This window comes from Lipotes vexillifer, unplaced genomic scaffold (genome assembly GCF_000442215.2).
Source record: "Lipotes vexillifer unplaced genomic scaffold, Lipotes_vexillifer_v1.1 scaffold860, whole genome shotgun sequence".
NCBI classification, from domain to species: Eukaryota; Metazoa; Chordata; class Mammalia; order Artiodactyla; family Lipotidae; genus Lipotes; species Lipotes vexillifer.
Genome location: NW_006789568.1, coordinates 22,968 through 44,266, shown reverse-complemented (window position 1 = coordinate 44,266; position 21,299 = coordinate 22,968). Strand labels below are relative to the sequence as shown.

At 42.8% G+C, this 21,299-nt stretch overlaps 1 protein-coding gene across 1 annotated transcript in view; it reads right to left on the bottom strand.

Moving 5' to 3' along the window:
• Nucleotides 1–121: 121 nt before the first annotated feature.
• SP100 (SP100 nuclear antigen) overlaps nucleotides 122–21,299 on the bottom strand; it is a gene marked incomplete at its 5' end in the record, with an annotated part of 43,131 nt that continues 21,953 nt past the window's right edge. Inside the window, 8 exon segments of the mRNA XM_007472080.1 lie at nucleotides 122–259; nucleotides 1,395–1,540; nucleotides 2,082–2,151; nucleotides 2,424–2,544; nucleotides 4,008–4,123; nucleotides 11,527–11,669; nucleotides 13,386–13,490; nucleotides 14,751–14,798. Coding sequence (XP_007472142.1) covers nucleotides 122–259; nucleotides 1,395–1,540; nucleotides 2,082–2,151; nucleotides 2,424–2,544; nucleotides 4,008–4,123; nucleotides 11,527–11,669; nucleotides 13,386–13,490; nucleotides 14,751–14,798 — 887 coding nt within the window.

The following is a 21,299-nucleotide window of genomic DNA, read 5'->3' as shown; positions in this document are numbered from 1 at the left end:
CAGGAATGTCAGTAAAAAAAAAAGTTTGAAAAAGAAGTGTGTTATTCACACAGCAACAGGCAGTTGGTCAGTGGGGCCACAGGCACAATATCATGTAGCAGTGGAGACTCTGAACAGGGAACTAGAAACGGGCTACATTATAAAAGATCGGCTCAAACCGATTGCTGTTTGTACTTATTTCCTGGATGCCAAAAACGTTTTTGAAATCACTCTCAAATTCGGCTTCTAGTTGAAGTCCCAGATTGATGAATTTCTTGTTCTGAAAAAGCAAAGACAAAAATAATAGTAGGCATAGATTGCTAGTGAGCTTAGACTCTCAATGTTTTGGTTAATCAGAGTTTTATTTTAGACTATCCCAAATGTTAAGTGAGAATTAATCCAGTTGAGGATAGTTTATGTTTCCTGATAGCTGGATCATTTCTCTTTATCTGGAGGACAGAGGAGCAAAAACGGCACTATACTGCAGTCTAATTCATCAGAAATTTATTGATTAATTTAAAAAATTCTAGTTATTTGATTTTGAACACAGCCCATATTCCTTATGACACCATAATAGTACAGAAATGTCTAAGGCAAGTTCGTGGTGCCTTCCTTTATCCTTCATTCCGCACCCCTTGAGGTGATCCTTGTTAACTTTTTGGTACAACACTAGGAAATTCTAATGTAAAGAAATCCAAGATTTTGAAATTTGAGAAATGTGGTTTGGTATCTTCCTTTAGAGATGAGAAACACGAGTAGCCTTTAAAATGTGCTTCTAGCAGATAAGAGAATTGGCCTCACTTCTCTACGAGCACCAAGGCCATGAGGGCTCTGCCTATAAGAAACTTTCCATGCTCTGCATCCAGAGTGCAGTACTGGAACTGCTGGAAATAGGCAGATGCCCAGGTGTGGGGAGCTCCCTGTCCACTCCTTCCTGAGGGCCCAGATGCCGGAGGGCAGTTACACAGCAACAAACTGCACATGGACATACTCTGTGCCTCAGCATCCAGTCTCCCTAGGATGGTCCCCAAGTCTGGGCCAAGTAAGGATCTGAGCCTGGGCCAATTGCAGGGACTTCTGAGCCACACACAGTGCTGCCAGGTCTAGTAAAAAAATAAAAAGCACTTCCATTTCCGGTGGAAAGGACTAGGTCTGCGATCCACTGTTATCTATGGGCAAATTGAGTATCTAGAAGGAGTAAATTCTGAGGTCCTAGGGTAATGTTTCCAATGATACCTCTGGTCTGTTATTATCTTCCATACCATAGTCCACAGGGCTTGGAGAATACTACCAGAATTTTTACCTGCGTGGGCTTGCCACATGATGAGGGAAATTGTAACATCGACCTGATACAAGAAGATGAAAGGCAAAATGACTTAATTGAAAGAAAAATAGAAGCAGGGAGAACTGTTTACCTTGCAAAACGCCCTGTAGTTCTGGAAGATGAGACGCATGTCCCGCACAAACTCCTGTACTCGGTGATATATGTTCATCGTCAGATTTTTCTTGATTTTGTTTAACTGCATGGGCTTCTCCAGGCCTTGAGATGTCTTTGTATTATGTTGACAAAAGTGCCAAAGGGCATTAGCATGGTTCCAAGTCTACCTTTTACAGATTCCCACAGTTATGGACTGAGTGCTTGTGTCCCCCAAATTCAAATGCTAAAATCCTCACCCCCACTGTGATGGTCTTAGGTGGGACAATTGGAAGATAATTAGGTCATGAGGGTGGAGCCCTCATGAATAGGATTAGCACCCTTATAATAAAAGGACACCAGAGACCTCTCTCCCTCCCTTTCCACCATGTGAGGACAAAAAGAGAAGTTGGCTGACTGCCACCTGGAAGAAAGCCCTCATTAGGACCTGACTGTGTTGGCACCCTGATCTCAGATTTCCAGCCTCCAGAACTGTGAGAAATAAATTCCTGTTGTTTAAGCCACCCAGTCTATGGTAGTTTGTTACAACCGCCTAAGCTTCTAAGGGCTGATTGAGCTGTCTAAGATATTTATCAACCAGGCAAAGATAATGGCAATGTGTACCCATTGGATTCATATCACAAATTCACCAAATGCCAGGTTGGGGTTTTATTGCTATTACTTACATAATATGGTTCTGAGGCAAAAAAAGAGCTTTTTGGAGAGCAATAGACCTTTAAGAGGAGGAACTCACACTTCTGCAAAAGATAGAGGAGATTTTAAGTGAAGAGCAGCTTGGAAAGAATGAGCTCTTACATATGCTCAGATAAATGCACAACTCTCCAACTTGCAGACGCCTGAAACAAACAATTTTCTGTGGCATATGAATTTTGGTGTCAGGTAATGTGATCAGAGCACAGCAAGCGACAGCAGTTTGCCTTGGGCACCATTCCTCCTGCCCCCTGCAAGATGGTGCTTCTGCTCTTGTGTAAACAGAAAGGAGGAGGCTTAGGTTTACATTTCAACTCACCAACTTCTCTTTAGGCAGCATCAGCCTCTTCAGGACCTCAGATTCCTGATGACATGGTTGGCTTTCTGGGCACCTTTCCTGAAGAACCTTTATCTTGCAGAAGATGCAGCTCCATGGGTTCCTGAGAGGTCAGATATAAGGTCAGCAAAGGCAGTTTCTCTGTGAATCAACCTTTGTTTCTATAGCTGTTAAAGTCCTCTGTTCAGGAATGACTGGTAGTTTCCACCTGTATTCAACTTCTCTCTGACACCCCTCTGCACTAGAGCCCCATTTGGGCTCAACTGTCAAAGACAGCACTCCCATCAATAACTGTATAAGGCTAAGTGAGGTGCCATGGTGCGTAAGGACTCTCATTCACTTCAAAACTTAGGTTCTCATTTGAGCCACTGTGAGTTTGGTAATGAATTCTGCCTGCCTGAAACGAGAAGGGGAAATTGGTACCTTAAGTACTGGAGTCTTGGGCCTCAATGAGACATCAACTCAGTAAAAATCAGGAAACCAGCCCTTCTCAACTTTGCTGAATAAGCACAGAGCATAAGCCATAGGCATCCTTTTTTCTGGCATTGTCATCTCTGTGTCTAGAATCTGTGATGCAGAAACTTCTTGGAAAGGAAATCTACCAATAGAGTGCTAGATATCTTCCATTTGCCCCTAGATCTCCACTACCGGGTTCTCTGTGCTGGGGAGCTCTCAATTCTCAATAATCTGAGACCTGGATACAATGATCCATCCTAGAGATGTCATTTAACCTCTCTCCTTGGCCACCCCAATGCTTGCTCAAGGGGCAAGCATTACAGTGTCCACGGTGCAGGGGTTGGGACTCTACATGAGCTCAAAAAAACGTGAGGCTTCTGCCTCTGCAGATTGCCCAACTGCAGAGGTTTATGCTGAATCCCGCGGTGACACATTCTCTGGGACCTACATAGGAGCAGATGAATTACACTAGACTCCTCCCATTATGGAGGGACAATGCTCTATCCTCATAGGAACAGACATAATCCTGGTAGAGATCATCCTCGGCCACAGCAATTCTACCACTTCTAGAATGCCTTATCAATCTACGTGTTATCTCACATATCATCACATCTGACTGAAGATACACTTTACAACAAAGGAAATGCAGCAGTGGACTCATACCCACAGAATTCAGGGATCTTATCATGTACCCTGTGATTCAGGGTCAGATGACTTGGTAGACTGCTGTGATCACCTTCTGAAGACTCATCACAGTCCCAGCTTTGTCAGCTTTGTGATGTTCCCATAGCAGGTGGTATATGTGTTAAACCAGCAGCTAATGTATGGCATCATAACCCCATCAAAGTGCATGGGTGTGGGAACCACCTGAGGGAGGTGGGGGTTACTTCTCTATTATACATAATCACCGCTTGAAGAGTTTTCTTCTCATTAATCTACTGCTGCCAGCACTGTTAAACAGCTCTGTTCTTATTTCTGGATCCTGATACTTAAGGACTCTTCTTCTGAATCAAGACACATACAACCAGAGAAAACTGCAGGCTGAGTGTGCATGGTGGGAGGAGCTGTACCACAGGAAGGAAGGGCAGGAGGGGGCCAGGTCTCACTAACCTGTCAGTACCTTTAGGTGGGATGTGGCATTTCTGATGAAAGAACCTTGAACAAGTATTACAGGAGAACAGCGCGGTCTTTCTACGGCATACCTCGCATTCATTTGAGTTTTCTGGCTAGAAGGGGAGATAATATAGACATCGCTGGGATCAGTGAGACCCTAGATAGTCGACACATTGGTACTCTAGAACACACAGCATTTGCTTGTACCAAGGTGATACTAGTAAACCTTTCTCCTCAAAATAGTAAGGAACAATACTGAGTGGAGATTTCAGAAGAAGACATGCTGGTTTGCAGTGAAGCTCAGGAGGAAGTGGCTGTGTGTTAGACCTTTAAAGTTTTCTTTATAAAGACAGAGATTCTGACACAGGAAGTCTTGTAACAACAACAAAATAGGATCAATTAAAGATAATCTGAGAAATTTATTATTCTGCAGGCAAAACCTAACTCAGGAATACAGTGTCTTATCTAGTTGTCTACCATGCATCATCTAAATTGCCTCATTGAAGAGTGATTTACTGACAATTTAATATGACAGAATAAACATCTGAGATATCACTGCATACCATTTTCTTGGCCATAAGTTCTCCATGAGTTGAAGGGCCTGGGGATGAGTTTCTGGTCTATGGATTTTGTGCCTAGAGGGCCCCTGAGCCTGTGACAGTGCCTCTGGTTGGAAAGACCATGGGCACAGATAACCCGGCGGATGCCAGGGATGACAGAGCTCTTTGACTCTGGGAGCCTAGGGGAAGCTGTCCTATGACTTAGCTTGGCAAGTAAGGTGTGGAGGTGCCATCTCTCAATGGCTAGGGAGTGTGGTAATGGCAACCACTGGAGTTGAAGGCCAAGGCTTTACTCTAATTTTCTGAGCCCGTGGAAACCTGGTGCTTTGTCCTGTATAAGGAAGATGGATGGGGCCACAAAATTAACTGGTGCTGGATTTTTCATCAATCTCAATATGTGGGACCTTTAGCCAGATTTTATTTCATTTAGTGAAGTTAAAAATTTGACAGTGCTTGCATCTAAGGATTGTGGAGTAACAAACACATGTTAAAACAACCGAATTTATAGAGCAAAATAAGAATTGTTCAAGGAATGAGCCCACTGGTAGGCAAGGGGAATTACATTTTTTCCTTTTCTTTTTGGTGATAATCTATGTGGCAATAACATGTGAATCCCTATATACTACAGTTTCTATGTATGAGGGTCGTGTGTCTGTGCTGGAGAAGTGGCCAGAGGATGGACACCTGGCCCCTCTCCTGGGCCACCTGAGTGGAAAGAGAACCATGTGGTGGGAAAACATTTCATCCAGTGGGTAGCAGCTCTTCATCTAGATGAAGCTATCCTTTCTACACCATGGGCTGGAAGAAGGAATTCACATCCTTGTGTGACAATCTACGTACAAAATAATGCATAGACTTGGGGACTGGCCCACTCAGTGATGGGTAGCTGGGATTTTGGTGGGTGGTGAGGAAATGGGGAGGTGGCAGGGAGTGCCATTCCACCTCTTCCTTCTAGAAACATTCTTTATGCTTTGTTCCATGACACTCCATTCTCTTAGATTTTTTTCTAACACTTTGCTTCTTTTTTTAAGCTTCCTCACTTGGAATGTTGGAATTCTGTAGGGCTCTGCCCCATGTTCCCTGCTCATTTTACTCTCCTAGATGGCCGCGACTACTCCCGTGACCACACCTACCACATTTGTCCCTAGGCTTTAAGATCTGTGTCTCTGGTCTCTTTTTGAGTCCCTGAGCATCCAAACTCTACTTTCCATCATCTCCAATTAGATGTCTATCATCATGTCTAAAACCCATATTGCCCCCAAACCACAGTCCCTGACTTCCTGTCTTGAATCTGCTCCTCTTTTAGTGCCCCCCTCATCTCACTAAGCACCCCACCATCCACCCAGGAGCCTGGAAGTGAACACGGATTCCTCCCTTTCCTCATCCCAGACATCCAGCCCATCACCAGTCCTGCTGATGTCATTTTTAAATATCTCATCTCATTCTTAGTGCTTCTGTGAGGTCCATTGCTTACAAGAATGCAGAGCCCCTACTTATAATACAATATTATGAGCCAAAGCAAAATGTCCTGCTATTTCCAAATCATAACAGAATATAATCCCTGAGCCCAGTGAGCTGAGGTGAATTGGAACACACCTCAATTTGTAAATTCTTTTCATCTATAAATTCAATATAAGAAGAAGAGACATAAAATTCACACATGGGAGGAAATTCTAGGCTGTAAGCTGTATCTTGTCCATGTGCTCCCTTTCAGTAGGAGAGCTTGAGGAATGGCCTGTTAGGGACATCCTTGGGGACATCCCTACATAGGCTTGAGTGGCCCTGGCATGGGGCCATGTAACCGCTTTTCCTTTTTCTCATCCTAATGGATGCTGACCACTATTTTTAGGCTACTGGCTCAGAGTTTCTTATGCCATTTGGTGCTGAGAGGACACAAATGGCAGAAGCCAAGGGGCTGGGAAAGGAAGAGATGCTCTGGAGAGACCGTCTGAGAACTGAGGGGGTCACACGTTAATAGCTGTAAGCCCAGAGGGAACGGAGAGAGGGCGCCTGTGATAAAGGGTGGGAGATGGCCAACTCAATTGATTAACCCAGACTGAATTATCCTTGACTCCCTAGGACTGGGCAGAAACATTTGGTCTTAATGAACAGAGCAAATAGCATCTCTTTCTTCAGAAAACCCAGTGGATGCAGAGCTTAGTTACTGAGTCTTTAGCATAAAGTCAGTTGAGCTGGTAGCCCCAGAAACCAGCTTTGTGAAGACCTCGACTTCCTGGTTTGACTGAGATGACCAAGGTCACTGCTGTCGGAGGTCAGGAAAATGGAAGGTTTTCTATTTCCTTTTTTCACCTCACATGTTCTCTCTCACACCCTGTCTTGGAGAGGAAGACATCAACTATCTGACTGCCTTCCCTGAAATCCACACAGCATAGAAACCACTGGTCCATGAACTTCACATGCTACTTTGAAGGAGAGAGAATTTGCCTTCATAGATGGAACTGCAGTCTGCAAAGCCCCTCTGTTGGGGCCAAAGGGCCTCTACACAAAGGAAAGAACTTTCCAGGTCAGCAGCCTCTCCCACAGGGCACATCTGCTTCCCAATCACTCTGTTCTCTAAAGGGTCACCTCCATAAAGGAAATAAAATTTCGCTTGAAAAAGGACTTAGCATAAGTGTGTGTGTGCATGTGAAGGAGAGGTTTTGTTTTTTTGCTTTACCAGGTGACATATGGCTATATATCCATTCCAAAGGGGGATTCTACATTAGGTCTATAATAGGTTAGCTAGAGTGACCATGAGATGTTTCCATTTTGCTCAATTCTTATTTCATTAAAGCTAGAACCCAGAAAAACCAATGAAAATAAAATCAGGGCTGCAAAAGCAAATCATTAAATGTACATTTTTGTGCCTTTCAAAATCATACTTTTCCAGCTCCAACTCCATTTTTTATGTCTAATTTTAAGATAGTATGTCCTCCGTAATGGCCTATATGGGAAAAGAATCTAAAAAAAAAGAGTGGATATATGCATGTGTATAACTGATTAACTTTGCCGTACGCCTGAAACTAACACAACATTGTAAATCAACTATACTCCAAAAAAAAAAAAAAAAGACCGTATAGTAAGAGTTCCATTCCAAGAGTGCCTTTGTAAGTCCAGCAAAGTTAGCCTAGGTACCCAACTAACACAATCGGCTATACAGTACTGTACTGTAATAGGTTTATAATAATTTTCACACAAATAATACATAAAAAACAAACACAAAAAGTAAAGAAAACTTTTTTTTTTTTTTTTTGCCGTACGCGGGCCTCTCACTGTTGTGGCCTCTCCTGCTGCGGAGCACAGGCTCACGTAACATTCTACATTCGGGTCCTGCGCCTCAAAAACTAACAGTGCCTCCTCAAATAAAGAAAATCTCCTTGCCATTTCCTACATCGTGAATCTCTTCGGTTCTGAAGTTACGTCTTCCTCTTGTCTCTGTCCTTCCTCTGGGCCTTCAACTCCTGGGTCTTCTTAGCAGTACCAGCTACATCACCGCTGCTTTTACACTTGCTTTCGGACAACCTGAGCTTGAAATAAAGACACTGTACCACTGTACTCTATACAGTACTGTACAGTAAAGTACACAAAAGCACAACCACTTGTAGAGGATGCACGCACGTTACAATGTACACCAGACATGGGAACTAACTTACGTGATTGGACATGCGAACGCACGTTCGCATTTTTGAAAGCTCGCAACTTGAAGGTTCGTATGTTGGGGACTTACTGTATGCCATTCACATATTTTTCTAAAACAAAGGTACAAGGTCAGTTCTGCCTCATTATCTATTTTTAAGGATTACCCCTGCACCTCTATCTCAAATATTTTAATGCACAAAGAAGTCCTGGCCTCACACGCTGAAATGTTTGGAAGTAGCAAGTGTAAAAGCACCATATTATAAAGTCAAGTTTCAACATAATTGGTTAATTTAGAAACCATAAAATAAAGCCAGAGAGATGGGAAATCAACAATGTGGTAGATGAGACACGGCCAGAAGGTCATGTGATAATTACCTTTTTTCTTTTTCTTGACGGGTCTAGTAGAAATTCTCTCTGAAAGGAAAATGAGATTCATGCTGTGATGGGTCCTTGTTTCTACTTTGTGAGATCAGTAATTCCACTACCTTCCACTCATGTCCCATTATCAACATAAACTCAAGGGGTCTTCATGGAAAATAACCTCCCTCTCCAAGTCTGTACCATGGTGCTGTCTGTTATCCAGACTCAGCTTTAAAGTCAGCTTTAAAAACTGCATCCTCTCTCTTGCTCTCCTTAGAAAGTTTCGCCAGATTTTCCTTTACAACCGCTTCTATACCCACCACTTCCTTTCCATTCTCCCAGTACCCCTCTAGCTTTTATCTTTATACCTTGCATACTATAGCTCCATTGGCACACACCTGGTGAGTGATTGAAAGCTGGCAGGCCCCATCAGTGGCCTTGGACACACAGAGGTATCCAGGCCTTTGGGGAGACAAGTGGGGAAACCTGGCATATAGTGGGGTAAGGAGGATAAAGTGTAAACTGTGCTCTCATGGAGTATTTTGGGATCCAGAGATGGGTGAGTATAGTAGGCTAAATAATGCTCCCCCCCGACCCATGAATTTGTTCTAATCCCCTGACCCATGAATGTATCAACTTACATGGTAAAAGGAACTTTACTAATGTAATTAAATGAAGGAGTTTGGAATGGAAGATGATTCTGATTATCTGGGTAGGGCCAATGTAATCGCAAGGGTCCATACAAGACGGGGTAGGAGGGTCAGAGTGAGTAGTAGACGTGTTGACAGAAGAAGAGGTTGGAGTGATGTGAGGAAGGGGCCACGAGCCAGGAAATGAAGGCTGCTTCCAGAAGCTGAAAAAGGGGAGGAACACATTCTCCCTGGAAGACTCCAGAAGGAACCACCCCTGCCGACACCTTGACTTGAGGCCAGTGAAACTGATTTCATACTTCTGGTCTCTAGAACTGTAAGATAATAGATTTACATGGTTTCAAGGCACTAAGTTTGTGGGAATTTGTTATATCAGCAATAGGAAACAATTTCAGTGAATTTTAAAGGACTTCAGCAGAGAGTGTGCTGTTTGAGCTGGGCCTTGCAGGTCGAGTGGGGTGGATCAGGCAGAAAGGTGGTGAAGGTCATTTGAGGTCTCCATGGGGTAAAGCACTCTACCCTCTAATCTATCTTGCATTCCTTGATCAGATTCATACCTCTAAAACCACTCTTTCAACTTTGTCAGTCCCTAACCCAAACCTCCCACAATTCCTGCATGATTAAATGAAGGGTTCAGCCTCCTTTCTGGGGCCGCAGGACCTCCACAATCAGCCCAGCTCATGTATTGAGTCTAATAACCCACAACTTCTTGACACTCATGGGGAGGATTTTCATGCCATCCTTTCTATATAGAATTCCTCATTATGACATTTTTTCTTGTCAGAACTATTCTTCTTTTAAGACCCAGCTCAGTGCAAACTGTTCCATGAAACTGTCCTCAACCTCAAAGACAGAAATGAACTTCCCTCCCCTAAGCTTCTGCATCTCTTCCTACCAGAGAATCTCATTATGGCATCTATGAGCTGTGCAATCCTATGTTTATAAACGTGCAGCCCTCCTCCTGGTTAGGGGCTGGGGGCCACACCTTACAGTCCCTGTGGCTTTAGATGTATTCAATAAATATTTGCTCATCATTAGAGTGGCACAAGGAAGGACCATCTGGGGCATGTGACAGAAAGAGTCAGAAGGCATGGGTTCATCTGTGACAGAGACCTGGCCCGTTTTGTCCACATCAGGGGGCCGAGATGAGGACCAAAGAGATTTTTTTTTTTTTTTTGCGGTACGCGGGCCCCTCACTGTTGTGGCCTCTCCCGTTTCGGGGCACAGGCTCCGGACGCGCAGGCTCAGCGGCCATGGCTCACGGGCACAGCCGCCCCGTATTTCTGCTCACTGTTGTGGCCTCTCCCGTTGCGGAGCACAGGCTCCGGACGCGCAGGCTCAGCGGCCATGGCTCACGGGCCCAGACCGCTCCGCGGCATGTGGGATCTTCCCGGACCAGGGCACGAACCCGCGCCCCCTGCATCGGCAGGCAGACTCTCAACCACTGCGCCACCAGGGAAGCCCCAAAGAGATACTTTTAAATTCATTTAAAAATATTATTTTTCAAGAATGAATTTCAGTTGGCTATCCAGAAAACACTCATTCTGATGTATTATTTTCAGATACATAGTTCTGCTATTGTTACTTTCAACGTTGGCCCCCTCCAAAAGTCTAAGACCCTCCCACGCCAAATTTAGTTTACTTTCCTGTGACCAAATTACCCAGTGGCAATTATTAGTGGCAGTGCCAAGGCCACAATTTACTGTCCTACCTTCAACAATGTAAGAGTTTGAATACTATTCAGCCATAAAAAAGAACAAAATGTTGTCATTTGCAGCAACAGGGATGGACTTGGAGGGCATTACATTAAGTGAAATATGTCAGATGGAGAAAGACAAATATTGTATGATATCACTTATATGTGGAATCTAAAAAATATAACAAACTAGTGAATATAACATAAAAGAAGCTGACTCATAGAGAACAAACTGGTGGTTACCAGTGGGGGGGGGAGAGGCAACATAGAGGTGGGGGAGTGGAAGTATAAACTATTGGGTGTAGGATAGGCTCAAGAATGTATTGTGCAACATACAGCCAATATTTTGTAATAACTGTAAGTGGAAAGTAGCCTTTAAAAATTGTATAAAAATTTAAAAAATTTTTTAAGTGTAGGAGTTTATGCACTTAGAGGATTAAGTTGTAATGTAAGCCAGCAAATATAACACCCACATGGAATGTTAGTGATAATATACGCATTGCGACCCAGGCAAGGGGCGTCATGATGGTTTTCTGGAAATTCTGCTAAAGCTTGAAGTTGATGACTTGTGGCACTAAATCCTTGATTGTAGCACTTTGTCACTAGAATACCTGAATCAAGGTTTTCAGGGGCCATCCCCCACAGCGCACACTCAGCTTCCAGTTCTTGGATGCTTCATGGTTTCCTTCAATTTCAAATTCCCTGAGGGTGAACCACTTTCCATATGCATTCTGTATACACTTCTCCGAGGCGCCTGTGAGACCAAGACAAGGTGAGCTCCCTTTGTGGCCAGGGTATGCCCCTAACTGTGAATACCCGAGAACTTGACCTCCCGCCACATGAATCTGGGCTACTCATTTTGGGTTCATAATCTGCAGCAGGATAGCTGAGTCCCCTCTCTGGGGCTCTACAGCAGTCCGAAAGGTGAGGGCAGGAGCAGACTTCCTGCTCTGTGTGCATACTCTGACCCTCATGCAGTGAGAAGGACAGTAATTACTACCAACATTTACTTTAAAAAAATATTTCACTATATTCAAAAGAGAAAAAAATGGATGACTCTAAAGAATAGGCAAGATTCTTTCCCTTCCCTTCTCTGAGACCTGGGATAGAGCCAGGCTGAGTTTCTGAGGCAGCAGATGAGGTCACACATGGGACAGTGTGGCAACTGTCACCACAGCCATGTCTGCCTTGTCCTGTACAAAAGTTGATCAGCCAGTGAACGGCAATCAATTATTGCTCATATTTTGGACTCATAGCTATTTTATGTTAAAAGCAATTGTAGAAATGGTATCAAGTGGGAAAAGTTAAATTATATATATGCTATTTAATCATTGGGAAAACATTTATACTTCTTGGTACCTAAAGAACCATATTTTGGGAGGAGGGAATCAATTATGGTAGATGAACATTTGTACTGTACTTTAACAGTTGTAATTTGCAAACTTTTCTGTTATCTTGTTTTTTTTCTCATAATAATATGGTGAGGAAAGTTTTATTATTATTTCCATTTTGTAGAGGACAGTTCAGGATGAGAGAGACTTAGTAACTTGGCCCATACAAAATAGACACTCTTGGTACAGCTGAAACTCGAATCCTGGTCTTCTGAGTCTAAATCTTGTGCTTCTCCCGGTTAGCACAAGGCCATACAGATGTTATAGGGAATGTGGCTGTGAAGGTTGCTGTTGGATTTCTCAAATGTGTACATCTTCCATTCTGTTATTGAAGCACTTACCCCTGTATTGGGTGCTGGATGGGCACCTGTGGACCTTTTCCTTGGGGGAAAGTGGAGATGGCCTGGTAGGCTAATGTTTATTAATTTTAAAAGAGTGGGAATGCCATCTTTCCTCCAGCCTATCTGGGATGCTGTGTGGAAAAGGGCTAACAGAACAGAACTGAGGCTGCTTTCTTTAGAAAGTCTGCTTGCAAGGCTGGCGCTTGGCTGGTATCTGGGAACTTGGATTTGGGGAGGGGTATCACCACTCCCAGAACTTAAAGAGTAGCTCACTGTGCCTTAACTGTTTATACAAACAGTATGGTTTATGTGAACACCTGCCTTCCGTCTGGGAGTTTGGAATTTTGGCATGTGCTAGGCAGAGGGTACTTATGTAACTAACCCCTGATAAAAACCCTGGACTCTCAGGCTCAGGGCAGCTTCCCTGGTAGACAACATTTCACATGTGTTGTTACAATTCATTGCTGGTGAATTAAGTGTGTCCTGGTGACTCGACTGGGAGAAGACTCTTGGAAACTGACACCTGTACCCTGGGCCTTTTCCCTTTGCTGATTTTGCTTTGTATCCTTTCAAGTTAATAAATCACAGCCATGAGTTCAACTATATGCTGAGTCCTTTCAGTCCTCCTAGTGAGGCACCAAACCTAGAGACCCCCAATACAGGTGTCTACCCCCTGTATAATATATTATTCACATGGGATTTTTCCAGTTGAAAAATTTAGAAGACCACGAAGCCCACCTTTTTCCATTTTCTCCTTGTATAAAATCCCCTTCGCCTCACCACAAGTCACAGGAAGTTCAGGAAGCTGAAAATCCATATTTGTTTCTCTGGGAATTCTTGGACCTGCAAGGAAGCATTGGTTTCTTCATTCCACCTTGCTCTAAAACTGTGTACCGTCTCTCCTCACCCATCTTGAGATCCTTCTTTATAACTTAAAATGTAATGGAAGGATTTCCCCCATGAATTAGGTACATTTCTAGGCAGGTTAGGTACATAAAGATAATGTCACCCTCCACTACCATCCTCTAAAATCCTACATACAAACCTCTTGTGGAAGGATCTGATTCCCAAGCTTGCTGGTCCCAACTACCTATTGCATGATAATTTTCCTCCTGCTGATTTGAAGGAAGATTTATAGTCATATTATTGCTTTGAAGTTATGCAGATGGAGAAAAAACCCTCAACTTTTAATTTTTTCTCCCCATTTGAGGGCTCACCTGGGGAAAAAAGGAGGATTGCAATGGGACCCCCAGCAGGGGCAGTGTCTGTCTTCCCACCTTGCTCTCTGTTTCACTTCTCTCTCATGTGAGCTTTCTTTGTGGCTAGAAGGTAATTTGCTCTAGAAGAAACTGCAAATTGCTCAGGGAGAGGGTTTCTGTACATCCTTGGGTGAGGGTGCTGGCATCTAATTCCTCTGAAGCAGGTGTTGAAAGTCTTAGAAAGAATGTCAGTAGCAGGAGCACCTTCTCTTGCCCTTCTGGCCAACATTGAGGGGGATCCTTTAAAGACAGGTCTGGGGGCTTCTCTCTGGATGGGGAGGGTAGGCTGTCAAGAGTCCTTCCAGAGTCAGTTCTATTAGAGTTGGGGTGGGTGTAGGGGGCCATTCAGTCTAATTCACCTGCCAGCCACCAATTTACAGGGGAGGAAATTGAAGCAAGAAAGAACAGTGGACAAGCCAAAGTTACACAGCCAAAGGAATTTTAGGAATTAGGACATAGGTCTTGTGTTACCACCCAGAGTCCCCCTTGGTGGGGAGCCTATGGCTCTCTATGTGGGCAAGACAAAGGTGAGAGAAATATCACGTGAGTCATACCTTTTATATATTTTTCTTTGTATTTCCCTCCTCAAAAGTTATCAGTGCAGTGAGAGGAGCCCTGCACAGGCTCAAGGAGACCTGGGGGTCTCTCACAGATCTTCTGACTAATCAGTGGAGTGCATGTTATCACCATCCTGTCATGTGGTCGAAATTGACCAAGACCAAGGACTCTCCTAACGTTTGCTATCGGCTCTGTAAGCCAATTAAGAAAATTTATTGATCACTAAAAATATGGATTATAAAATAAAAATTTAATTATTAAAACTGCATTAATCACTTATTTTTACCTCTTTTTCTGCCTCTTTTCAAAGGCTCAGTGTTGACTGTTTTTCTCCCTGAGGAAGTAGAAAAATAACATAAATGTCTCTTTTTATAACATTGCGTTGCAAATAGTAGTGTTTTGTAAAAATACCATTCAAATGTCACTTTTTAGGAGTTTACCCAGTACTTCAAGAAAAATATCAAATGCTTATATCAGGAGTTAGGAACTTTTTCTGTAAAGGGCCAGATAGTAAATATTTAAGGTATTGTGGACCACAATCTCCTTTGTGACTACTCAACTCTACTGTTGTATTGTAAAAGCATCCATAGACAATTCACAAATGGAAAGATGTGACTGTGGCTGCGTTCTGATAAAAATTTATGTACAAAACAATTCATGGGGCTACCCTGGTGGTGCAGTGGTTGAGAGTCCGCCTGCCGATGCAGGGGGCACGGGTTCATGCCCCGGTCCGGGAAGATCCCACATGACGCGGAGCGGCTGGGCCCGTGAGCCATGGCCGCTGAGCCTGCGCGTCCGGAGCCTGGGCTCCACAACGGGAGAGGCCGCAACAGTGAGAGGCCCGCATACTACACACACACACAAAAAAGCAATTCATGGGTTGAATTTACCCTGTGAGCCATAGTTTGTGGAACCCTGGTCTAGACTTAGTTAGTTACAAAGATGATGTTTAACTGAGATATATCCTATATTTCTTTTACTCCAAGTCGTTCCAAATAAAACTGAAACCGTGTTTTATGTGTTTCCCAAGCAACAGAGCAGCAAGGTGAGAAGAGTAATGAAGTCGTACATCTTTTGAGTCCTTGTTGTGTGCCAGGAACTATCCTTAGACATTGCCTCTATTAATTTATTTATCCTTAGAGCAAATTTAGTCAAATTAGGGACTTAGTCAAATAGGGACTAATACTATCCTTATCTTACAGATGAGGAAATTGATATGCACAGATATAAATGCAAATTAACTAAAAGCATTGAAGATTTACTTTGATAAAGACGCAGAGATAAAAGGCAGTCATATTAGGTCTCAAGGGGGACTTCATGCTCAACTCTATAGGTCAGATAGCTGCTGCAAACCTAAACTTGAAAGATTTTTGTATCAAAAATGGTCGCAAAAATGAGCAAGGACTTAAAAACTAGTCCAATGGCTCAATGAAGGGGAGCTTATAAAATTGATGCCCAAGTTCCAGAAGTTGTAGGGTTAGAGATGGCACAAAAGGTTGACTTAGATGTTTCAGAAAAATGTAGTATCTGATTTAATTGTTGATTTTGTCCAAAAAGATTAATCATGTCTATGTTCATGTTCAGGTCTGCCATCATTCAAATGTGTCTGAATGTTGGAAGTCAGGGATGCTTTCTTGCTAAAGGTCTGCGCCCATCATTCTGTTCCTATGGCTGGAATCCTGGGGTGTTAATTTGTGTAATGCAGGTCCCAGGAGAAAATCCCCTTCAGAAAGTCAATCATGACTAATCTTTCCTTTGAGCAGATTATGACCAGATGAGGCTGGAAAGGAATATTTCCTTCAACCAAACACAAAAATCCTTCAGGTTGATGATGTTATCTCATATTCTGGGACTGTGCCATAACAAGTACTCAAGTTTAAAAAAAAAATCCCACCAAAATAAAAATGGCCCCATGAGACATTTATTAATGATTTTCATCCCAAGAGAAATCACACCCCAAGATCAACATGTTCTATGTTACAAAATGTTATCCTTAGGAAGTTTATCAAAGTATTAGGGAGGTACACTGAGGAGAGATTATTAAACCTGTATAAGAGAATCATAAGCATGGCTATGATCTTGAAGACTTAAGAGGAACAAGTGAATGGGGAAAAATGTAGACCTGAAAGTAGATGAAGCTTTCTTTAAAAATTGCTCTAGATGGATTGGTTTCAAAGAACATTACAGTACCAAATATGGTAGTTAGTAGTTGCCAGGTATAACAGGTTATCCACACAGGTGTGGGTCTTGGTGAAACCGTCCTCTCCTGTCACTAATGATGTTGAAGTGGGAAAAGGCCAGTTCTGATTCTCTCTCTCTCTTTTCCTGCAAGAATCAAGGCCCACTGTCCCACAAGAAGACACTTGTGTTCTCTTGGCTTTCTCCTTGCTCTCCTTTCCCATGCAGTGATGAAATTGAAATCCCAGCTCTAATTATAACTTGAGTCTGTCCAACAGTAGCCCTTATTGGCAAACGTGCATTCTCTTGCTCTCAGTTTCTCTCTGTTTAAATATTTCTGGGACTAGTTGGTGAGTTAGACTTCTATTTCATCAAAGCCTTTTGAGGACAAACAACTTCATGGCAAACAAACAGAAACTCGTTGTACTCCAGCTCAGTTCTCAGAAATCTGGTCTGGAGACCAGATCATATGAACAAAGTGCTGCTAAACTTTACAGGGGTTATTTGTGTGTTAGCGAGCTCCAGCACTTTATTATCTTAGATCCAGAAAGTAAAAATGCCTGGACAAAGTAGGATTTAATTATTCTTGGGTCTACCATCTTAATAAACAACTACTAATGCTATACTAAAACCCTACATTAACTCTTACAAATAATAATGTGGTCAGAAAAATTAAAAGTCATTTAAAAATAATTTTCTTAATAGTTGGAACTAATCTTTATGGGCAAAATAGTATATTAGGATGTTTAGGTGATCTTTTGGTTGCCTCAGAGTATCAGAGAGTCCGCAGTGTGTAAGAACAATAGAATAGGAGCCCAGTATGCCTAGATCCTAAAGCAAGTGTTAGTGTAGCCCTGTTGCACAGACCATGGTAAGGGATAGTGAGGCTGGTTCTGCCGGAACAGGCCTTCCCCACCTCCAGGTCTTGTGAAAGAGGCTACATTTCTTTCAAGAGAATTGTCAGACACCTCCCCTCAAGCCAAGACAAAATATGTTAAAGGATCCACACAGGAGATGGACCTCAGTCCTTGGGACATCAGGGAAGGAGAGATTATCAGCTCATCCTTACCAATATAAAGGTGAACATCATGGCTAGTGTGTTCTGTGGTGGGAGAAGGGCTGAGCCAGGAGTCAGCAAGGGAATCAATGAAGAAGCATGATTCCCTTGGCCTGGTGGGGGGGTCCCTGTGGATGGAAGTTGAACTGGGTATTTTTGAGAGATACTCTTCCCAAAAGAACCACATAGGGCAACGAGGTAGCTGCTGCAAGGGTGCTAACCTTCCAGAAGGACCATCCAATGTCTTCATTCCCAAGCAAGTTGGCCACCACTCACTACTGAGAGGTGGTAAAATATATTGCTTCTGCTGTTCTAGTGGGAAATTTCTAGCCAAATTTGTTTTTCCAGACAAAGAGTTTTAGATTGTAATTTGTCTATAATTTGACAAATTTGTAGGTATGATTCAGGGACTAGCTGAGCCTTGAGCAGGACCACAATGGGGCAGCCTAGCAGGAGATGGGGTCTGTCTTATTTGTTTGCCTCACTTCTCCTTCACAGCAGCTTTCTCCTGCCTGGAAGGGAAGCTCAGGGGAGTTCTACTGTCTTCTGAAAATTGCTCAGGGCTGAAGGAGGGTCTACCTCTACATGAGAGGGTGTGTGTGTGTGGGGGCGGGGAACTCAGAGTCTGACTCCACAGAAAGGAGTCTTAAGATGAACTTGAGAATGATTAGCTGCTGTTCCTGCCCTTCCAGCCAGCGATGTTAGGAATCCATTAAAGATTTGGGGAATCCATTAAAGACACTCCTTGGGCTCCCTGTTCTTGTTGCCGATGAGAGATCTGTCTGTGGTCCTTACCGAGTCCAGTGGTAGATCTACAGAATATGAAGCTGTATATGAAGCTGGGATGGGCCTTGGTGGGCAGTCAGTCTCTTTATTATCATTTCACTTTACAGAGGAGTAAACTGAGGCAGAAGAGGCAAAGTGACAGACTCATGTTTACAGGACTACCTCAGGGTGGTGGGACATGAGGCAGGACATCTTTATCACTTGTGAGTTACAGTGTTTTATGGCTACAACTATTTCCAGCCTCAAAAGTTACCAGTTCATCAGAGGCAGCACTTCAGTGGCCCTTGGGTCCTGGGTTTTGGCTGTGGATTCATCACCATGTTGCTTGTTTGAGATATCATATTTCTCTCCCTGTCATGTTTTAGAAGTTGACTAAATCTGATATATTTCTCAACAGTTAGTAGCTACAGAAAGTAATTAGAGAAACAGGTCTGTTAACAAAAGCATAGAATAAAGCATGAGAATTTAGATGTTTAGTTAGTAAAATTTATTTATGTATTTATTTCTTCTTGGTTTGCCTCTTTTCTTTGGGGCTCTGTTACTCGGAATTTCGATTCTATGTCTACCCCTCTTTCTGAGAAAAATATAAAACAGATACTGCTGAAGAGTTGCATGGTATGTAATAGTGCTTTTCAAAAATTCCATTTTACTTTAAATTTTCAAAAGTTTACTGCATAAAGAAAAAATATTAACCCATAGCCTTGCACCTACTAAGCCTTTGATGGTTAACCTGGGTTCATCCTAGATTTCATTTTATTTGCCCTCACATTAAGAAAAATTCATTTACATCCACATTAATAAAAAAGAATTTAAGACAGAGTTTTATTCCTTATATCTCAAGGAACACTGTGAGAATAATAATAATGAGAGCTAACAGTTGTTAAGTGCTTATTATATGCTAGACATGAACATAAGACCCTTACTTCTACTACTTTATTTTAGGGATTTTTACTATCCCCACTACCAATGAAGAAACTGAAGCATCCTGAAATTAAAAAATTAAGTGAAGCAATGCAGATTTCCTTTGGTTGAGAGGCAGAATCAATGGCAGTAACACAAGACTTTGGATTGTCTAGGGAGATGTGATGGTGAGCTACACAGATAAAACATAGGCCATCATCTTAGCCCTAAATGAAGGCTTTTAGGCTGAAAATATCATGAAAGTGACCAAAGACCTTGTTCACATGGGTTTGGACAAAAAAATAGGATTTAAAGAACTAACCAAGAAAATATTGCCCAAGGGGAATTTGTAGAAATAGAACTTCATGTCCTAGAAAACCTTAGGGTTAGAGATATCAAAAAACCCTATGTCAGGGGAATATGCTGTCAGATTTAGGAGGTGTGGGTGGAAAGATGGTGGGCTTTGTGCAGGTGAATCTCCTGAGTGCCATGTACAAACGTGTTGATCTCCAAAGCAGGGCCATAAAGTGCACACATTTCCTTTCCCCTTTCCTTTCCTTTCCTCTCTTCTCCTCTTCTTTGTTTTTCTTTCTTTTCTTCCTTCTTCCCCCTTTTCTCCCTTTCTTCTTTCTTTCTTTCTTTCTTTCTTTCTTTCTTTCTTTCCTTTTTTTTTTTTTTTTTGCGGTACATGGGCCTCTCACTGTTGTGGCCTCTCCCGTTGCGGAGCACAGGCTCCGGACGCGCAGGCTCAGCGGCCATGGCTCACGGGCCCAGCCGCTCCGCGGCATGTGGGATCTTCCCGGGCCGGGGCACGAACCCGTGTCCCCTGCATCTGCAGGCAGACTCTCAACCACTGCGCCACCAGGGAAGCCCTCTTTCTTTTTCTTACTTTCTTTTTTCTTTCTTTCTTTCTTTCTTTTCTTTCTTTCTTTTTCTTTCTTTCTTTCTTTCTTTCTTTCTTTCTTTCTTTCTTTCTTTCTTTCTTTTTCTTTCTTCCTTCCTTCCTTCCTTCCTTCCTTCCTCCCTTCCTCCCTTCCTCTCTTTCTTTCTTTCTTTCTTTCTTTCTTTCTTTCTTTCTTTCTTTCTTTCTTTTCTTTCTCTTTCTTTCAATGCCTGGACTACAATTTGGGCCTGTTCATAGACATCAACCATAGACATCTTAGACAAACAAAAAATATTTTCTTTCCCTCTCTATCTTTCTCTGGCACTGTTTGATTCACCTGTCATCAAACCTGTTGAGGCCAAATAAATTAAAGATACAAAAGTAGTCTAGTTCAGCTTACCAGAGTTCTCCTTACTGGGAGATTTGGGGTTTAAGACCTACTAATTACTGTTCTTTGTGAATTTTCTTACTCAAATACCCCACAGGAAGTAGAGTGGCTGTTCTTGGGTTTCCTATCCAAATACTATTTATTGATACCAGAGGCTTGCTATAGAAGTTAAGTGTTCCCCTCCCCTCAAGGCAAGTGAGAAGGCTTCAGTCTCAAGGTGATTAATCTGTGTCTCTAAGAGCTTGAAGGAGGCAGAGATGTTTAAAGACTCAAGCCTGGAAAGTCTAGAGAGGGTGACTGCATTGGGAGCCAATCCCACATCCACTGGTCGTAGGACCATGAAGAGGCATGGTTCTCACGAGCCTCCCTGAGGAAGGGAGGGGCTCAGTTAGTTCTTGAGAGATACTGTATCCAGGAGGATCATTTGGATGAAAGAGGTGACCCCAGGAGAGGTGTGGACCTCCTAGAACCTGGGAGACTAAGAAGGAAGTGGTAAGCCATCAGTTAGATTTCCTGCATCAGGGGACCTTCAGTTGAGAAAGTCTCCGTAAAGAGAGTGAATATCTGAAGAACCCACAAATATGGCTCATGCATCTGACATTTCTGGGAGACATGAAGGATCTATTGTAAGAGGGCCATTCCT